The sequence below is a fragment of the Octodon degus genome, unplaced genomic scaffold (genome assembly GCF_000260255.1).
Source record: "Octodon degus isolate 3935 unplaced genomic scaffold, OctDeg1.0 scaffold00036, whole genome shotgun sequence".
NCBI classification, from domain to species: domain Eukaryota; kingdom Metazoa; phylum Chordata; class Mammalia; order Rodentia; family Octodontidae; genus Octodon; species Octodon degus.
Genome location: NW_004524612.1, coordinates 14250156 through 14271125, shown reverse-complemented (window position 1 = coordinate 14271125; position 20970 = coordinate 14250156). Strand labels below are relative to the sequence as shown.

Sequence of the window (20970 nt, the reverse complement as noted above, 5' to 3'; positions counted from 1 at the left end):
AATGGGGAAATAGTTGTTTCAAACAATCGGTCAAAAAGAACAGCTCTTTTACAAACAAGTTATGGCAGTGACAGATTGAAACCCCAGGCTTGATTTCATTCTCCTTTCACCCGGCCCCATAGAGAGAAGAGGGGGTGACAAGGAAAGACGGGGGCATTAAAATGTTAGCTGGAGGAATTACAAAAATACACTCTGAAGTAGCAAGAGGGTTGTGGGGAATCATGCCAGGTGAGGGAAACAACTGGATAGGAGGTGCCCGAGGCCATGCCCGCAGGGCCTGCAGGCTCAGTGCCTTGGGGAGGAAGGAATCCTGAGTCCCAGGCGGCAGGTCTGGGGCTGGACACATGCTGTTTTGGGGATCACCAGGACGCCTGGGGAGACAGAAATGATTCAGTGCAAATCTGATGCTTTTTCCGACCCTCCCCTCCTTTTCTCCCAAGTGAGGGAAACCTAGCAACCCAAGAAAGATGTCCCTAGGTAGCTGAGGGGTTCCTTAGCACCCGCTCGCACATCGGATCTGCTTCTGTGGCAGGACTAATAGGAGGAAGGTGAGGTCAGTGGGCTGTGGGTTGAAAGGCAGTGACAGATCCCCTACCTGGAAACAGGTCTGTTGTCCCTGGTGTTCGGAATCCCTGCTGTGTTCTCATTTATGGTTTTCTTAGAGTACAAGTGCTCTTTAAGCCTCGGGTCACTAATACCTGACCATGGGTGACTCTGCTCATTTTCTACGTAGTCTAGAAGGATCAAGGCTTGAGGCAGCAGAAAAGGGGATGACAGTACAGGGCCAGGGAAAGGGAGGTGGCCATAAAGACCAGCCGTATTCTTTCACAGTTAAGTGTGGAGCAGGACCTGTGCCTTGGCACCCTGCGTTCCGATGGCACGTGGCACTTCCTGGGTGGCGGCCTGCTCAGTATAGATTGTCACTGGATGTCTTAGGAGTCAAGAGAGGCTTTGGTAAAAGCAAGCTGAAGGAATCTATCATGCAGCAGGCAGGCCGAGCATTTGTGTGTGTGACTGACTGTGTGTGTTACAGGCTCACTTACACATGTCTGCACTGGAGCTCGGCAGCTGTGCACGTGCAGAAAAAAGGACCGGAGAGACACTCACTCAAGGAGAGAGAGAGAGCCATCAATCTCGCCCAAATGAGCTGGCTAATGTTTCCAGTGTGTCCACCAAGAACTTTTCATCTTGAGCAGTGCAGCAGACGGGACCTAGTGACCAGCCACATTTCAGTACCTCGCAGCCGGAAGGGCAACAGAAAATCAGAAAAACCAATTGCCTGGATAGGAGCTCACATAGTGTTTTTTTTTCCTCCAAGTAAATTGATTCCTACTAATGGGACTGATTTAAAACTTTTTTTGGTAAAGAAAATTGTTGTGGCTGAGAATTAGACATGGCTTTGGTCTCTCTCTCTCTCTCTCCTTTTTTAAGGATATCCAGGGATTAAACTCACAACCTGTGTTTGCCAGGCAAGCACTTTTTTCACTGAGCTATTGCCCCAGCCTGCCTTTGGGATCTCTTAAGAGCCACTTTAAAGAAGAGTGTCTTTATGATGTAAAAAATTAATCTATGCCATTTCTGAAAGATTTGTTCGGTACTGTACAGATGTGGTTTAGAAAGACATAGGATGACTTCATACATGGTTCAAGTTCACACAGGACGTTGGAATTAGTCATTTTGCTAAAATAAACATGGCAGCTTTCTCCCCACCGTTTGATACTTGTGTCAGTGTTTGGAGACAGGCTTAGTGCACACAGACACCATACCTGCAAAGAGCTCTGGGCGCTGTCTCCCCTTGGAGCCTAGATTCCAAAAATCAATGTAGAGATTGATAAGCCCTGAAGGAAGGTGAATCATGCTATGGCGACCTTAAATGCATGAAGAGATGAAGGACAGACGACATGCAGACCTTTTTCTCTTATTTCTCAGAATCAGGGTCTAACCCAACTCTGGCAATGTTTTGGGATGATCTTTCTGAAATGACTGGTTCTCTGCAGCGGGCCAAGTTTCTAGGCAGTTTAAAGAGGAGTGTGGGACTTGGCTCATGATCATATTTCCATATATGGATTAAGGTAATCGACTTGCTGGCTGGGATTTTTCCTATATTTTCAGCAGATGTCACTGTGGTGGTTTCCAGTGCCATCCAAAGGTATGTATTCATTGATGGGCTAAGGAGAGTTGAGATTGAATGATGGGTAATGAAATCTTTGCTGTACATATCTGATATGTGTTATAGGTACTTGTATGAGCATGCTTTTGGGGGCAGAAGAGCAAAAGAAAAACAAGAAAGGAGAGAGAAAGGCAAACAAAATGAGACAAAGTAAAAAAACCAAACCAAAACAAAAAAACACTCTGCAAGGAAGCACAAAGTGAAGAAAGAAGATGCACCTTTTCCTCCATATTCTAAAAGCTATTGTTAGACCCAATTCTCAAGGTCCTGCTCAGCAGTGATGCCATTAGCCACAAGGAATCTCTTTTTCTCTGGCAGGTTCCTTGGTAGACACGTAGCTTGCGGAAGAAAGTAAGCTAGCCTACCTCTGCGCTCTGTATGATTTCCAGGGAGGGCAGTCCTCTTGGGGTGTAGAGGAAGGGAAGGATAGGAAAGGCACCTTTGAAGGTGAAACAGTAATCAGCTTCTTTGTGAATGGCTAAGACTAGGTCCAGCCTTTGGTCTTCAGAGAGTCTCCGAGGAAAGGTGATCTGAATGGTTTCTATGGCAACTGGATAATAGAATTGGTCCACTTAACTGTCCCCATAGTAACTGGGCTCCCAAAGAGCTATGGAGGAATTAGTTATCTTAACATACTACTACTATTCCCATGGTAACCAATCTTTAAATGGGAGTGGCCAGGCTTAAGAAACAAGAATGGGAAAATCCTGGCTCCCTAGAAAAAGGGTAGGGAGGAGGCAGGACCAGGACTATCTCTCCTAGGTCCAGAAGGATCTAGAGTCCTTGAGAGGGGTGTGTGTGTGTGTGTGTGTGTGTGTGTGTGTGTGTGTGCGCTCGCGCGCATGTGTGTATATCTGTGTGTTTGGGCCTGGGAAAAGGCTAAGATGGCTGGGTGTGGGAGGTCTCTCTTTGTCCCCAACTCACTCAAGGGTTGCAGTGGTGGTGCAGCTGGGAGGGGCTCCCCTTCCGGCTACACATTACCATTCTGGTGCAGGGTGCGCCGGCGCTGGCTGGACTGCATGCTCAGGACCAGGTAGTGCCTCATAAACTCACTGAACCGCTTCTGGTTGGCCAACTTCCGGGCCGACTTCCGGGCCCCTGTGAAGCCCCCAAACCTCTTCTGCAGCTGTTTCTGCTCCACCTCGCCAGCCTCCTCTGTGCTTGGCTCTGTCTCTTCCTGTGCCTGGAATGGGCTCTGGACACGGGGCATTCGCTTCAGATGCTGCATCTCTGAGGCTTTTGGCTGGTAAAGAGCGGCTACCACATGTTCGGGGTCAGCAGAACTGAGCTGCCAAGAGCCCCTGGCCATGACCTTGCTGCACAGAGTCCAGAGAGGGCTGGGGGACATCTTCGCCTCACACTGGAGGATGCACAGCTGCAGAGACACAGGCAGGAGGAAGGAAAAAGAGCAGGGTCCTCCATAAATGCAAGGAGGGAAAAGGAACAGAGCCTCTCCATATCCAAGCCGAGGAAGCAGCGACCTCCTCTCATCTGTGTCTGTACCGGAAGTGGTAGTTCTCAAATGTTGCAGTTGTATAGGCTCATAGAATTTCAGAGTTAGAAACAGAACCCCCGGCTTAGCTCCATAATTTTACCAGGAAAGAAACCAGAGCTCCGAGACGAGGTTGACAAACCCCGGGTTCACACAAAATGAAGCCATCTAGAACTCTGTCCTGTCCCCACCCAAGCTTGCCCTTCTGCTCGGCCACTCTGTCTCTCTCTATCGGTGCCCATTCCTGATGAACTGAGGTTTAAAGCCCAGGCATCTCTTCACCCCCTTCCCACCGCCCCACCCCTCAGCACACAGGTCGACCTCTCCTTTACATCTCCTTGGCTACTGCCCAAGCGTCTCTTAGAGGCCATGGCTCCCTGGCTGATTCCTCCATCTCTATCTTTGAATCCACTTTAGGCCCCTGGCAGAGCACTCTTCCCAAGGAGTAACTCCAACCACATCATCACTGTCACGTTGTTCAAAACTGCCTGATATTTGTCTTTTCCATAAAACGTCTCTCACCTCCAAGCAGACCGGGCAGATACCTGGCCAGCCCACCTCTTGGATCTTATTTCCATTTTCTGCCTTCCCATCCCCCAGCCAAAGAAGACTTCTCATGCCTTGAAATCCCTGTGCTTTATCAGTCTGCCCTCTCTGAGGGGAGACTCTGTCCTTGTGTTTCTTCCACCCACCCTTAGGGACCCAGCCATACTCTACGGCTTCCCCTCACAATTTCCACCAAAATTTGTATTGCTCCTGTGTGAACATGAAGCTTACAATAACTTCTATGGCAAAATATAAGCAGCAGAAGCCCCACCTTATATTTGAGTCCTTGTAGGAGTTGATTCCTTCTAGTAAATAGCAGACAATTCTATTACATTTGGTTAAATGATGGACATTGTAATACAAGGAGATATTTTGTTTGTCATACTGTGTAGTCATCTGCTAAAGCCAGCTAGGTATCAGGGATGCTAAGAAAACACCTTCAGCACACAGAAGTTCCTGGGAACAAAAATTACTCAGCCCTATATGTCTCAACTGGCAAAGCTGAGAAACCCTGGTGTATAGTGTCAATGGGAATGCAGGGAGGTGTGGACGCCTCTGAGACAGACCATAGAAGTGTAAGATTTGGAACTAGAGTACCTCTAGGCTCCTTGAGGTCCAACTGTCATAGAGCAGGAGCTCCAGATGATTGTTGGGGTGTTCTGTTCCTTTGGCTTACGCACATGGGTGGAGGAGTTAAGTCTAGAGGGTACTAGGGCTCCTACAAACCCCTGGGCTTCTAAGGTCAGACAGATGGTAATTAGATTTCGTGTCAGTCCAAGAACATGAGTTTTATGACCAAACCAGACTCCGCAGTAGGTGCCAAGACTTGACACATTGCTAGATAAATTAGATACAAAGAAAATCATCTCAACTCATCACTCAGGAGAAGGTTGGAGGCAAACAGGAGGAACGCAAAGTCACAACAGCATGTGTAGCTCCAGATGGACATCTGAGCTTAATGCCTAAGCTCTGGTCTGGGGGCCTCACCAGCCTCTTTGCAGAGATGTGTTAATGGCCTGTTAAGTGAGCTGGACACATTTCCATAGCCCATGCTGATGACTTTGCTATATTAAGCCCGAGAGTTAGTGTGAGCATCTGGAGTCTCAGACTGGTGCCAAATTGATCTGGGGAGCTGAGCTCGTGAGGAGGCTGAGCAAGGGGCCATTTGGATGTCTGGATCAAAGATTAGGGTGTGGGGTATGACTGGGTGGTTGAGCGCTTGCCCAGCGTGTGCTAGATGATGGGCTCGATCATCAGAAAGGAAAAAAGCTTAGGGTACCACGTGGGAAACAGGCACACAGTTCCTTTGGAGAAAAAGTAGGAAGCCACTGAGATAGATGGTCTAGTTCTGCCAAGAAAGCCAAGCCACCTGTGGCCAAGGGCCCTTTGGAAGCCATCTGCTGCAAGAGGTACAGCTAGAACATCTAGGGCTGACACAATGGGGCGCTAGAAACACTGTGGCTGCAAGAGTTTCCTTTTTTTTTTTCTTCAAAACCGATTGGTAGGACAGTTTCAATAATTAATACATTGCATATTTTTGCCTTAAGAGTTTCCTTTAACAAAAGAGGAAAGTAGTTTCTTTTGCAATAGGATTTTAGTTCAGTTGTAAGTGTATTTTTCTAGATTGTTTCATGGGGGTTCCTTATTCTTTGTCACTAAAACAACTGGGTGAATCTTGTTTTCTCCTACTTGAATGGACAGAGAAAGAATCAGGTGAAAGGCCAGGGTGCTTTGGGGTATGTGAGCCATTTGCTAACCAAAATTATAGTCTAACAAAAAGCCAACCATCTATCAGGAGCATAAGCAGAAAAGTTCTTGAGGGATCCTGCAGTAGCTCAGGGGTGTGTCCTCTGGTGGGGAGACATGAGTCCCCCAGCATTCACAGAGTGGTCATACCCAAAGGTTACCAGATTTAGAAATGTGATGTGATTGCTTACGTTCTTAATGTTTCAATAAACTTAAAATAAATAAATTTTAATGCCAAATAGAGGCCAAAGCAAGGAGGCAGCTTGGCCATGGTAGCCTTTATGGGTCTGTTTGCTGACTTGTTTCAAAGAAGTAAAGCTATGCGTGTTGTCCCCAAATCTCAGATGCACTGGAGAGGTGAGAATGCGCTCCAAGCTCTTCATTGCTTCTGCAAGATGCAAGTGTGAAGTCCCTTCTCTGGCTGCAGCAGGTGTGCTCAGCAGGAGGCGGAGGATATTAGAACCTTACTGGCTCCACAGACGCAGGTACTGCGCTGCTGGGCGCTGGCCATTGTGCCCTGTGCTGATTGGTCAGCCAAGGACACTCACACCGCATGGAAAGAGAGAGAGATTTGCACGTGTCAGGGACAGCCACGACATACTGAGTTGGATTTGGAAGCCAAACAGCTCATGAACATCATCCAGAAGGAACTTTATTCATTCTCTTATCAGGGCCCAGAGAAGGTCAGATTACTTTTGAAGGTCACTTTAGTAAAGACCCTGGTGGTGGTAGGTTTCCTTCTATATGCACGGATCACTGAATGTGTGGTGAATGCTTAATTTACATTTTTTTTTTTTTTGACAGTAAAAGACACATTGCCATGAATCTCCCTCACTTAAGATACTTGTTCGATCATTCTTGCCACTTCCTGAGGCAGTTGTGCAAGTCCTCGTTGGCATCTTTATGAGGTATGATAAAAAATATGTGAATGCTGCTGCCGAGTGCCGTCTGACGGAAAGGCAGGTTTGTAAAAGCATTACATGCAGTGTGTCCTTGTCCACCTTATTGACCAGATGTGACAGGTGTGACTTCAGAATGGCCCCGAAGGGTTAATGTTTTGAATTAATTCAGGACACTGATGTGGCCATGTGAGCACACCTGAAGATATTCACGAAAGAGGGCTTCCAGAACTGCTGCAGAACCTGGTAAGAATGATGGGAGAACTGTGCTCAAAGCGAGCAGGAGGCTTGAGGGGAATTCATGGCCATGTCTTCTACTATAATATACTTTCTATAGAATGTAAACTTGCACGATAGTTTTCAGTTGCATCTTACACACCAGCTATCAGGGTCAAGGGCCTTGGGATATAGGTAGGTTGGGCACGCAGGCTACACTGCCAGGTACTTCCAGGTGGAAGTGATGTGTAGACCCAGCAGGACTTTGACTGCAGCTCGGCTTCCTTGGCTGGCAGTGGGGACCCTAGCCTTTCCCTGGACCTCCCCAGTTCCTCTTGACTTTGGTCCTGACCTTGGCCACTCCCTCCTGCTTTCCTGCCTCTGGGCGGGTCTCCTGGGTTCAATCTCAAATACCACAAAAATAAATACACGCATAAGTAATGAAATAAAAGCCCCCTCATTTTTAGCCCCAGCAATCAATGAAAGAATCCTACTTCTTCATCTTACTGGAGTGTCCAGGATAATTTTCCCACACTGTTCCACATCCTTTGAGCCCCCCATCACTCATTTGTGACAAAGCCAGCTGTTTGATACTGAAAGCTCTAAAAGGTTCCACTTCACTGTCTTAGCAGCTGAAAGTGAATCTGGACTTTGAAGTATGTGCTAGTTGGAGTTGAGTCAGGCACAGGCAAAGGGCTGGGTAGGAGAGAGGTGGCATTTCCTGGGAGCTGTGGAAAGTGCATGGGAATGTGGATTTAGGGCAGGAGAGAGGAGGTTGGGGTGCAGCTTTGCAAGTTACCAGCATGAAGGAGCAAAGGCTGAGATGTGTGGGTGGGGTCTTGGAGAGAAGAGGTAGAGCAGGGAGATGAAATGTCTCTCTCTTGTTCTTTCTTTGAGGTACTGGGGACTATGCCAGGAGTCCTTGTATTGAGCTATCTCCAGCCCTTCTTTTAGCTTTTGAGATAGGGTCTTGGCTAAACTGGTTTTGAGCTCATGACCCTCCTGCCTCCATGAACCTCCTGGAGTGCTAAGATTACAGGGTTACACTACCACACCAGGCTAGAAGTAGGCTCTGTCTTATGTTTGGGGGTACAGGGAGGAAGAGCAGCCAAAATGGGCTGGAGGAGAGTAGCTGGAGGGAGGAAGAGCCCTGGGAGCTAGCCAAGTCTTCCTGAGGGGGGCATGAGGGTAGGGCAGGTCCATGAGGAAAGCACAAGGGACCTGGAAAAGGACCTTGGTTGTATCCAGGTGCTGTGAGCTGCTTACTACTATGTGGAGCGAGGAGACCCCGAGGTGGCTTGCTCAACACAGATGCTGCATTCTCTGCCCTCCAGGGAATGGTAGCTGCTTTGGTTGGTTTGAAAGACAGAGGGGTTTGCTGTGTAGCTGCTTGGGAGAAGTTTAATGGACTTCAATGGGAAAAAATTGAATTATAATGGATTTAAGAGGAGAGGGCTGACTAGGCTGAAAATGAAGGAGGTAAGAAAACAATTTATTTAATGAATAAAAGTTTAGCACTAGATTTGCACCTCAAGATGGAAATTTAAAATACAAGAGAACATCATGAATACTTGCAGGATCATCTGCAGTGTCAAAACTGGAGGGTAACAGTGTTCAGCAGGTGGAAATGACAAGGTAGGTGTTGTCATACTCAAGGGAAGAAAGAATTTCAAAGGATGTGGAACAGCATGGGAAAATTATCCTGGACACTCCAGTAAGATGAAGAAGTAGGATTCTTTCATTGATTGCTGGGGCTAAAAATGAGGGGGCTTTTATTTCATTACTTATGCGTGTATTTATTTTTGTGGTATTAGAGATTGAACCCAGGGCCTTTGCACTGAGCAATACCCTTACCCTTCTTTATTTTTTATTTTGAGACAGTCTCACTAAGTTGCTAAATTGCCCAGGCGAGGCTCAAACTTGGTGATCCTCTTGCCTCAGCCTTCCAGACTGCTGGGATTCCAGGTGTGCACCGCCATGCCTGGCTAAGAAGCATTATTTTTAATACTGGGAATGACAAGACAGGGTAAGCATGTGTTTGTTAGGGTTGGAGGTTCAAGTCCACATCTGTTTCCTCCTGACCAGGAGACCCACAGAAGAGGATGGAGTTTCTCATTCAGGGTCCAGTTGGGATCAGGAGGGAGGGGGACCTACCTCCAGGTTGAAGCTGTCCGGAGTTGGGCTGAGCTCCTCCCGGCAGGTGAGGCAGTCCCTGGGACAACTGCTGAAGATGCTGGAGAGCAGGCTGAGCAGCAGGAGATTGCAGAGCAGGATTTTCATGGTGCAGGACCAGGGAGCAAGGTGCTGAAATACACAGGAGGAAGCATGGTGATTAGCCCAGCCACGGGGGTGCTGCAGGACACCTCTCCTCAGGGAGCAGCTTCTAGGGGTGCAGGTGGCCTGGCCTTGTTCCCAGGACTAAGCTCAAGCATGACTCTGTCTAGTTTCCTTGGAGGTCCCCCTGATTTCTGCACTCTGCTGGCCTTGCCACCATTCTGGAAGTGACTGTAGGGTGGCAGAGACAGCTTTTCTGAGAGCTCAGATGCCACTTTAGCTGGCCAGCCTGTGGCTCTAAGTCAACCTCTCCAAGCCTCAATTTCCATTGCCACAAAAGGGGACTGTGGCCCCTGCCTTGCCATAGATCTGTGATGGAGATGAAATGAGATCTCTAAGGAGCTTTGGCAAAGCACTATGCAAGAGGATGGTGAGTAAAATCTGAGATTTATTAGTGACCAAGGTGTGCACATGCTCTCAGCCTTCCCTGGCCCAGTCAGGAATGCACAAGTTTCCAAAGTCTGTGCTAGGGTCTGAGCCCTTGTGTCTTTCCAAAATCCACACATTGAAATCCTAACCCCACTATGATGGCATCAAAAGTTGGGGCCTGGGGTTTAGGTAAGAGGGATGAGTGCTCTTAGCGAAGAGATTCATGAGCACTAGATAGTCCAGCCACTGGTGAGGCCGCAGGAAGAAGGTGCTGTCTACAAACCAGGGCATGGGTTTCTGAGACAGTGAATCTGCTGGCATTTTGATCATGGATTTTCCAGCCTCCATAACTGTAAGCAACACATTGCTGTTGTTGATAAGACACCCAGTCTAGGGGCTTGTGGAGAAGCCAAAAAGACTAAGGAGAGTTGTTTTCCTGAATACAGGACCAAGAAGGACATTTGGCCATCCATGTTAATCACAGGAGCTGGCCTATGGAATTATCTATGGAAAAATGAACAAAAAATCTATTCAGAGAGAGTAGCACTACTAATTAGTTAGACCACTAGTTTTTGTACACAAGATCGCCTAAAAGATGGGTGTGGTTTCTTTCATTTCTCTTTAGAATTTCTCTTTGTATCAAGCTTCTTGAATCAAAAAGTTAGTTCCTCAGACCCCATCATTCTGGATCCCAGATGAACCATCTTGCTTGGAAGATTAAATGGACAAGGGAACAAGGGAACTTCTTGGAAATAGAAGCATTTTCTGTTGAGGTCCTAGGGGGAGTATGCATTGTCCAAACCCATTAAATCACGTACTTAAATTCTGCGCAGCATAGAAAACCAAAGATAGTTGCCTTACTGCTTTTTCATCAGAATTCCCTTAGAAAATGCACAGGATCATGCTACTCAAGTGTAGTCTGCAGAACTGCTGGGGTCTTGGGAGAACTTAAGCCCACCCACAACCACTGGATCAGGCAAGACTATGTATATTCAGCATTATTCTGAGGTAACTTGTATGCATGACAGAGTTGGAGAGTTGTAAGTGTGAGAAGAGTGTGAAAGAGCCAGTCCACAGGAGAAGAGAAAGGACCTGTAGCTGAGGTCACCAGCGGCCACACTGGGAAATGATGTGGCTCTTCTTGTATAGTGTGGAAGTGTTTCACACCATGGTGATGGTGACTGTGAGGGTGCTCAGTGAATGTTTGAGTCCATGGATTGGCATTTGAAAAAAATTTTTTTTTGGGGTAGCAAGATTTCACTATGCAGTTCAGGCGGGGCTTGAACTCACTTTGGAGCCCAGGCTGACCTCGAACTCACAGTGATCCTCCTGCCTTAGCCTCCTGAGTGCTAGGATTATAGGCATGGGCTACCACATCCAGCTGAGATGGGTGTTAACAATGAGCAGGAGTTTTCCTAGGGGGCTCAACATGGGAGACCTAGGAAGCAGCACTTCCAAAAGCGCAAGGGAGCTAGATCATAACCTGTGGGGCTGGGAAGCAGGCCGATGTGTCTCAGATCACTGCCTCACTCTCCAAGTCCAGCCCTGCAGAAAGTGGGGTGGGTCCAGATGTCCAGTCCGCTACAGGGATTATCCTTTATCATTCAGCTATGGGATGTCTCAGCCTAATGAAGAATGAACACCAACATCTATATCCATGAATGTATCTCAAATGCAATTTCTACATCATTGTCCCAAGCCCCAGTGCCTTAGTTGAGATTTATTGCCTTGTTATTGTAATAACCTCCAAATTAGTCCATCTAATCATCTGGCTTCCCGCCAAGGCATCTCCACATCTGATGATGTCACTTCCTACTTAAAGTAATTTTAGAACTTCCAAGGCCACCAGGAGGAGTTCTGAGGACTTGGCTGAGCACTGGCTCTCGCTCCACCTGTCCCACACTGTGGTGTCACTTCTAGTCCTAGGAAAAACAGTTTCCAGCTACACTAGATTCTGAGTGTCTTCAGACTAGCTCAGGACTCCCTCTGCTCAGAAAACCCTTCTCAAACTCATGCCTCATGCACGCATCAAGAAGGGTCACCTCTGGAAAGTCACTGCCAACTTCTGGTTTGAGCCGGACTGATCTGCTACTCTGGCATCTCAGGATGACACATTACAGTGGGAAGCAAGTGAGCCTTTGGTGCCACGCCCGTGACACAGCTATCCCAGACCAATGCTGTGGCGTTGTGTGACACGCGCTTTCTCATCTGCTCAGTGGAGGACTCCTGAGTTTCGGTCTTAGTCTTGCAACTTGCTAGGTGTACCCAACCTGGCAGTTCCTCACCTGTGAACTGGAGAATCCTAGTACTGATCTCATGTGACTATTAGTGGTTTGGGTTTGTAAGCAGTGAAAATAATACCCAGTGCATAACAAACTCTTTCTCTGGGAAGCAAGCCCGGCACACAGCATCCACTCCGTGATGCTACCAGTGCCTCTCTCTCATCTCTGAGCACTCTGTAGAGCAGTGTTGGACTTGTGACATCCTAAACTGGGACTCCAGCACATTCTGGTAGAAGACTGGCCCAAACAACCATGAGGCACAGCTGGGATGAGGCTTGGTGCTTGGCCTGTGCAGGTAAAAGAGTTGATAGACAAGTTCAGGAAGTTTTCTTCCCAAGTGAAAATATATCTCCCATTCTGAGTAGCCACTATATACACACAATTTTTTTTTTTTTTTTTTTTTTTTGGTACCAGGGATCAAACTCAGGACCTTGCACTTGCCTGGCAAGTACTTATTCCACTGAGCTATCTCCCTAGCCCCCACACAGATATTCTTGAACACAAGCCAGTATTAAAGTGAGGACTGCCTAAGTCCTTCCTTTGTTTAATTTGAGAATCGCCTTCACATTCTTATGCTACTCACTTTCTATCTCTCTAGTTAGGAAACACATTCTTTATAGTGTGTCCACATGGCATGGCAATGCCCTCCACAGCCACTAGATGGCAGTAGCTGAATGTCCCAGAAGAAAGGGATTCCAGGAGGGAATCCGTGGATTCTTTGGCTTCCTAAGCGAAGCTTGCAGCACACCATGTGTGCAGGCGCTGAGCTCAACTTGGGAAGGATGTTAATGAAATGCTTCCCCGCTGAGGTTTTTCGTGAGTGCTATTAACTGAGGCAACTCACGCATGCAGGAAGCGATCTGTGCCTTGACTGATATTTGTTATCTCAAACTCTGGGTAAATGGGACTCAGTGGTGAGGAGAAGACAGGCGAGGTCCCAGGACAATGAATGTGTGCTCCATTTGGTAGCAGGCTGCATGGAAAACATGAGGTCCCTTTGTTTGGATTTTGGGGACAGTGCATCAAATCTACTGGTGTTCTCCAGGCCCTCCTTGTGGGCTGAGACTCACCTCCTGTCCAGTCCTGTCTCCCCTCAAGTTTAACCTCACTTTTAAATTTTATTAGTACATGATTGCTGTACGTAGTGATTACATTTATTGTGGGGAGTCAGTCCACGTAGGTCACACATTTTAATTCATTTTATGTCCCCCTTCCTGTTCCCTCTTTTTCTCTCCCTTCCTCTCTTAGTCCTCTTCTCATTTATGAGAGATCTATCTTGCCGTCTCCTGTGGCCTCTAATTTTTGCCCTCACCTTTAGTACGTGGATCTACCTATTACTCAGAACCCATCTAGACCTGGTGCTAGTCATTCTCTCTGCAATTCAGAGGACCCCCACGTGGAACGAGCATGCAGTCCCATGTCACAGTCCCCTGCCATCATTAAATGGGATGATTACTCCAAGGAGAAGCTCAAAACAGACACAAGTACAAGGAGGGCGTTTTGCAATACTGTACTCCTCAGAGCGCCTACTAGAGTCATGGGCGCCAATAGGTCAGATTTTAAACTTTGGGAACTCAGTAGAAAATTTCATTTTCCTCAGTACTGGGACTGAACCCAGAGCCCCATGCGTGCTGAGTGAAGGCCCTACCACAGAGCCACGTCCTTAGAGAAACTTCAAGAAATCCCCACCACATCTATATGCAGGTTTGACACTCTCTGTATACACACTGATGTCGTTAAAATGAGAATGAATGATTCATTAATTCATGAGCTGAATGTGTCTGCACCTTATCCTTTGCCGCTGTGTGACTGCGGGTGGGTTATCTCATCTCTGAGAGCCTCGGTGTTCTCCACAAAATGGTGATGACGACAGGCTTCTTTCCCCCATTTACTTATTAGCAGCAAATGACCATCAGTAACTATAGTAAGCCCGAGGCTGTTTGAATTGCACGTGTCTTGTGCTTCTCCCAGGAGCCGAGCTCAGCTCACCATTGTGAGGGCATCAGGGCATCTTGTATCGCATCAAGAAATGTTCAATTACTTTTTATATAGGTAATGACAGCTCATAAGCTTGATTGTGTCTCACTGTTTATAAAGATCAAACACTACTCTGACCTAACCTTAATCTACTTGCGTGCTCTCTTGCTTCCTAGGGCAATAAAATTAGTTGCTTTTCTGTTTGAGGATTACGTATGCACCTTCAGCTGCAGCTAAACTCTGATTGAGTTGTGATTTATGACCTAGGAGGAAACCTGTAATTTTGGTGCTTTTAGTGGCGAAGGGAAAGAAGGCCTCCCTCCTCCTAGAAGAATATCACCCTTGTGTCAGTTGCACGTAGGAACACTGTCTTTTACAGGTTACAAATGATGCTTATATTCAGATTCATCCTAATCCTAGAGTTAATTTTACCCCCTTCTCGTGATACACACAACTTCATGGAGATTAGGCAATTGTCTCAGCTCATCCAGTTAATAGATAGCAGAACCAAGGACTGCACTCAGGTGTTCCACTTCAACTTGTGAGCTCTGGGCAACTGGAAACTCCTAACAGTTTCTGCTTTGGAAGTGTGGCAAGTTCTGGTGGAATTTTGGAGTGGAATCTTTTTTTTTCAGTACTAAGGAATCAAACTCACGACCTTGCGCTTGCCAGGCAGGTGCTGTGCCACTGAGCTTTATCTCTGGCCCCGGAATCTAAATTTAAAATCTCATGACTACTGCAAGCAGTCACGCTGGTCCAGGCCTGGTGCCAGTGACTTCAGAAGCACCCACTCTTTGTGATCACACCCATTTTACAGGGTAAGAAACTGAGCTTTGACGAAGACATAGAACTGGAAGGGGTGAAGCTTTCCAGGGCGCTAGCTCCTGTCCCAAGTTTCCTCCTGATGGTCTGTGGCCATGGAAGTGAAATTCTAAGGACCTTCTGTGGCCCAGACCCCAGGCCTGCCTCTCAGATCACAGCCTCTTGGCTCTCCCCCTCCCCAGTCTGGGGGGGGGGGACTGTCATGGAAGAAGCAGGTTCACCCTTGGCCCTGGTCCTCAGACCCACTGCAGACAGGACTCCTGCCTTTGCCAACCACCACCAAGGGAGGCTGCTTTACATTCACTTCCTCCTCTGATGGTTACATTTGTTTTCCCAAAGGCCTCTATTTAGCTTCGAGTCCTGGAAAAATAGGACTGGCATGTAGTAGGGTGGAGGGTGAGTGGGGGGGGGGTGCAAGGGACAAGGCCACTGCCCTCCCTGCATGGGCCCAGGATGCCACGACAAGTGGACAGCAGGACATGGAGACCTGGGCCCTGAGTTCTAGACTCAGCTCTATTGTTACCTGTGGGACCTTAGCAAGGCCTTTGAGTAGATGGTTAACACTTTGTTGTGTGAATGGCTGGGTATTTGTCCTCTCTGGTAAAGGAAGGGGGAGAGGAGAGGACTTCATACAGTGGGGCTTTGGGAGGGGTCTCCAGGTGCCTCAGTGGGAAGGGAGGACACTGAACTGTCATCCTGGAAGATGCTCCCCAAATACCACCAAGGTAATCGAGATACTTTCAAAAGCCTTTATTCACTTTTGTAAAATCACCCGGTGTTCTTTGCAAAAAGATTAGAAAATACAAGAGAGCAACAGATGCAGACCAATAATCTCCAACCTTCCTTAACTTTGTACCCCTAGCAATCAGCTTTAAAAAAACGATTTGACATAATTGTACCTATTTATGTGGTGCAGTGTGACATTCCATACCTGTACGTGATAACCGAGGTCGAGGTCATTGGCATATCCATGACCTCAAATGATCATTCCTTTGTGTGGAAACCTTCAAAATCCTATTAGCTATTAGGAACTAAATAATTTTTTTCCCTTTGAGGCAGGGGCTTGTGACCCTCTCACCTTAGCCTCCTGGAGTGCTGGGGTTACACGTATAGACCACCATGCCTGGCTTAACAGTTTTAGTACACATCCTCCATTTATTTAGTAACTATACATAACATCCACTAAAGTACAAATTAGGAAAGCTAAGGAAACAAAACAAAAGTCCCAGTTTCCAGCAGTCCCAGTAGGTAGCTGGGCAGGCTCGCCCCTGCAGGACCACTAGCCTGGGCTTTCACTTTTGCTGATGACACTGACCATGAATACGCAGCAAGCCGAGGGCGCTGCCGGCTCTACGTCCCTGGCCCTGTGTGGCTCCATCAGGAACTCCACACGTGTTCCTGGATGAATGAATGAGAGGATGAATGGGACGCACTGGTGGCAGAAGATCACAGGATTGGTGTGAGCAGAGCGGGGTTGGCCCTGAGCCACTCTGGGTGGCAGCTGGCAAGACAAGCTGAGCCCCTCCTGGCAGTCTGGGCGCCTCTGAGCTGTGGTGCGTGCCCGTGCTTCTGCATTGCTGAGGCAGCTATTTGGACTCTGAAAAGCCACAGAATCTCAGAAAATCAAGAATGAAAGTGACTACAGTCTGTTGAGGGAGATGCCCAGAAAATCAGCTTGTCCCCCAGTTAGTGAGCCCCAAATCTCCCTAGTTTGTGGATAGAAGGAAACAGTTATGTTAGACAGGTGCAACTGTGGGCATATCAGCAAAAGTGGTTGGAAAATGTAGTTTGCTGGTGAGCTGTCAGCACTTCAAGCCTCTGCAGCTGCTGTCTCGATGACCCCTCTTTCCTGGGAAAGGCCCTTTCCTCTCCTAAGGTACCTGATGGGCAGCTCCACCACAACCAGAATGCACATAGGAGCGTTCCAAGGTCCTTTGTAGACTTGGGAAACTGGAGAGTTGGCACAAGAAGGACCCAAAACCACAATCTGAGTGTGACCGGGTCACACACGCCTGCCCTGTACATGTGTGAACGTACTGAATAAGCACACAGACAAACTTATCTCACCACCTGGCACACCAGTGGCTTTCAGAAAAAAGCTCATTCCTTCACTTTCCTTTTGTGTTTTGGCCTCTGCTGCCACCTCACCCTTCAGAGCTCCTGACCCATCCAAATTCCAGCTGTCTCCCCATCGGGCTCTAATTAGATCCTGAAGAAAATGCCACTTGTCCAAATGTCCCCGTACTTGCTCTGTGAGCATGTAGTTTAATCGCACCCAGCCCTGTGTTGTCTGCTGATTGTTTTACAGGTGCTGGGCCGGGTCCTGGTATTAGTTTCTAAGCAGCCCTGACTGACAGGGGGACACTTGCTGCAGCACTCTGTCCTGTCTCTGCCATGCATGGAACTAATTCCCCGAACCTCAGGCTTCAGTCTCAACTGTAACTTGGAAGTAATCACGGGGCTGTTGCTGGGATAATGGGTGTGAAAGTGCTTAAATCACTGCAACAGCCGCAAGTGCTGTTATTATCACCTCTGCGGAATCTCCGGAGCCCTGGTGCGTGTAGCTGATAAATACCTGATTGATTGAAGATGAAATAGCTTGGTGACAGCTCCCATTTGTGCCTAATCCTGCAATTACTCCCTTCATTGGCAATGCAAAACCTCCTGCTTTGTCTAAATCCCTGAGTACCCCTGGCCTTCAGCTGATAAAGCAGGTGACTGCTGTCCCCGGAAGAACAAAGCGGCACCCCAAAACACGACCCCAGGTTGCAGTCCAGCACACCGGACAGGCGGCGCAGTGAAGCACAGGGAAGGGCAAAAGCTGCGGCTCTGACTCAAAGGTAGCGTCTGGGCAGTTGTGCAGGCAGGAGACTCAGAAAGCCCACGGAACACGAATGTTTTCCGTGAAAGGTACCAAGGCATCGGGAGAGCTTGTAGAAAATTTCATGCCGCGCTTCAGAAAGGAGGGTGCGTGCAGCCGCCCACAGGCAGAGAGAAAGAGCAGTATTTGCTTTGGGAGGTTTTGATAAGAAGCCAGGCTGTTACTTTTTTTTCCCTTCTGCTTTGAGGACTCTGGTTTGGACTTGCCGGCAAAAGCCGTGCGGAGCTCATCTTTTGTTAGTCTGCGAACAATGTTATTGGTTATAATTGGGGCAATTATGGGCTGCTTGAGAAGCTAAACACAGATGTTTCCGCCTGGGATCAGGGTATTCAAGCCCAAAGCAGCTCGCTTTAAATAGTCTCTTTCCTGAGCCATCCCGCCTCACTTGAAATTCCACCAGAACTTGCCAGTGTTGGGAGTGACACCGGGAGGTGGGCAGGGGAGCGACAGGGGGGAGCCAGGCAGAGCAGGGACCACAGAGAGGAGGAGGACAAGGCAGCGGTGTCGAGAGTTTAGATGCTGCGATTCACGAATGGAGTATGCCACACAACCGGGGCAGAGACGGTTATACGGGAGAGACTGGCAGTAAGGAAGATGCCAAGAGAGCAAGGAAACCACAAGCGATCAAGGGCTGGGAGACCAAGGTCAAGCCGCGGAAATTCTCTACGAAATTCACCACATGCGTCTGTCTGCGTTCAGCGGCGTTTACAGGTGGAGCAAGGCCCGCAGATCCTGCAATGTCTACTGAGGGCGGAAACGGAGAGGGCTCCCCCAGGTGAAAACCTCAGCCCCCCAAAAGCATCAAGTTCAGTGAAGCATGGGGGAAGCAGCCTGCATGCACCAGAGAAGGACAAGAAGCAGGAAGAAAGCCCTCTCCAGGGTCCCAGGGGCACCCTGAAAGGACACCCCCGCCACCCCTCGGTGCCCGCTGCTGGCCTGACCCGCTGCTGTGGCCACCGCTTCTCCACAGAGAGCAGCAGCCAAGTAGGGGCCACGGCCTGGGAAGCAAAACTTTTCCTCTTTTCCAAGTTCAGTTTTCTCGGTTTCCTTCTGAATCTGAGACTGAAAAAAAAACAACAAAACAAAACACCAAACCAAACAAAAAACCCGAACAAAACACCCCCCCTCCCCCCTCCCCACCACCCGAGCAGTGAAAGTAAGATGAATGAAGGAATCATCTCACGAGAGGCCAGCAGCGGGCGGGCTGGACAAAGGACAGGGGCGGGGAGGCCAGCCCGGCTGCCCTGGTCTCCCCGGCGGGCAGCAGGCAGTTAGTCGCGGCGGGTCGCAGCGGCTCCTACCTGGGCGCTGGCTGTCCGTCGCCGGCTGCCTGGGAGGCGAGGTTCGGTCCCTCCGTGGCGGCCACGCCAGCATATATAGCCTCCCCACGCACAGCCCTCCCCTTCCTTTGTAGTCTCCCACCTCGATGACACACGCGCAGCTGACCCCCTCCAGCCCCCAAACGGCAGCACCTCCAGCCCTGGCAGGCGGCCCCCCTCCTGCTGGCTCTGCCACCAGGCCTGTGACACGCCACCCTCCCCATCCGTCCAGTCTCCTGCCTGCTTCACCTGGGCTCAGTGCAGTCAGGATCCCGTGGCTTCCTCCCTGCTGCTTCCGAGGCTCTGAGAGCTCTGCCGGGAACTCTGCAAAGACGTTCAGCAAAAGGGCTCCTGGCGCCGTGGCCAGACAGACCCCAAATCCTGGAGGCTCCTGGACCAACCTTTTGCCTGAGGAGGGGAGGGCGAGCAGCAGGCAGGAGGGGCCGTTTGTGCCAGGCTCCCACCGGCTCCCAAAGCTCAGGGTTGAGCTCGATCAAGCCGTCCTGGAGTCCCAGCCCACAGACGGCCAGGGCCAGGTCACAGAGGGGTGGCTGCACTTGCCGAGGGCCCATGAGGATCCGTGTCCACAGGTGCCCTCTGCACGGTGGGGGGATTCTGGGTGCCCCGTCAGAGCTGCTGACTGCTCCTTATGAACCTCAGGTCTTCCTCTGAGAAATGGGTCCCCAGCCCTAGGACCCTGGGAGCAGAGCAGGGAGACCTGTTATTAACTTGCTAAGTGCTGAGTCCCCCGCTCCCTGCCCCTTGGCACACAGTGAGCCTGTGTCAGCCTCTGCCTGCTCCAGGGCAGGAGGCTGGGGCTCTGTAGAGGACGATCTGGCCCTCACCAGGCCCTGCGCCTTGCCTTCGCCCTGCAGCTCAGGGCGGCCCTGTGGCTGCGTAGAGTGTCCCAGGAGACCCCTGGCCTCTCCCATGCCACCGAGCCAAGGCCGTGGCCCTGGCTTTGCCAAGAGCATAAGAAGCATCCCATAGCCCCTACTTGGAGCTGTCAGGAACACAAACACACATGCAAGTGGCAAACGCAGTTCTATGGTGGTCCTGCGGCTGGGTGGAGGGCTGAGGCCCACCTGTGGCCTGAGCCTAACTGGGTTGTTTCTTTCCTGCACCATGGAAGTGGTCTGCAGTGGGCACTGAACTCCGCCGAGCCAGGCCTTCAAGTGGTGGATGGTGTGTGATGGGAACAGCAATCAAGGGAAGCAGGTGAACGGAGAACTCGGCCCTGGTGCGAGCGAGTTCCGAGGATGAGCTCCGTCCCAGCTGTGCTCACAGTGGAGGGGCCGGGTGCCTGCTCAGTGAGACTTTGCTCTCAGCTGCTGCTGGTCCGAATACCTGGAACATTCGCTGCAGGCCGCAGAGGCAGTTTTGTGCCCTGATGTATGCAGAACCTGGTTGCCCACAGGCTGAGGCAGGCTTTGCTGGTCACCTACCCAACCCCGGGTTTCCTATTCTTCTCTTGATTCTATTCTAGGGGGCAAGGTGCTCACCTAAAAGTCCTGCATAACTCAAAGTAGCCAATGAGACTCAGTTACTAGTCTTAGGTGGGTCTCCTAGAAAAGCCCTTTTAAGGGGAGCCAACTCAGCTAAAAGAAGCCTCTTTTGTTGCTGCCTTCGTGGAATACAAATGTGATGGCTGGAGCTCTAGCAGCTATTTGGATCATGAGCCAGCTATGAAGATGAAAGCCATTGCTAAAGAGAGTGGAATATAAAAATGGAAATTCCAGGTCCCCCATGACTAGGATGCTACTTTAGCAATCCTGGGTTTGCAACATTTTTATTTTCCTAACTTAAACAAAAACAAAAACCCTAGCCCTTATTTCAGATATCTGTAGGATTCCACTACATGTTGCTATAGAACCAGCTGTACTCTTGGGGTGGGGCAGGCACTCTGTTGCCACCGTT

At 49.3% G+C, this 20970-nt stretch overlaps 1 protein-coding gene across 1 annotated transcript; it reads right to left on the bottom strand.

Moving 5' to 3' along the window:
• Pnoc (prepronociceptin) lies at positions 1–19111 on the bottom strand. The gene is made up of 4 exons (XM_004630696.2): positions 19036–19111; positions 9224–9373; positions 3152–3545; positions 1–371 (listed from the first exon to the last, which is right to left on the bottom strand). Exons 2-4 carry the CDS (start codon positions 9347–9349, stop codon positions 286–288), a joined length of 606 nt encoding a protein of 201 aa, XP_004630753.1. The 5' UTR covers positions 9350–9373; positions 19036–19111; the 3' UTR covers positions 1–285.
• Between the last annotated feature and the right edge of the window lie 1859 nt (positions 19112–20970).

Excerpts from the sequence above, each read along its gene's own strand:
- Pnoc (XM_004630696.2), bottom strand. The coding sequence starts at position 9,349 with ATGAAAATCCTGCTCTGCAATCTCCTGCTGCTCAGCCTGCTCTCCAGC. Across the intron at positions 3,546-9,223 it reads CGGACAGCTTCAACCTGGAG|CTGTGCATCCTCCAGTGTGA; the intron begins GTAGGTCCCCCT and ends GTGTCTCTGCAG. Across the intron at positions 372-3,151 it reads GCGCACCCTGCACCAGAATG|GCGTCCTGGTGATCCCCAAA; the intron begins GTAATGTGTAGC and ends CTGTCTCCCCAG.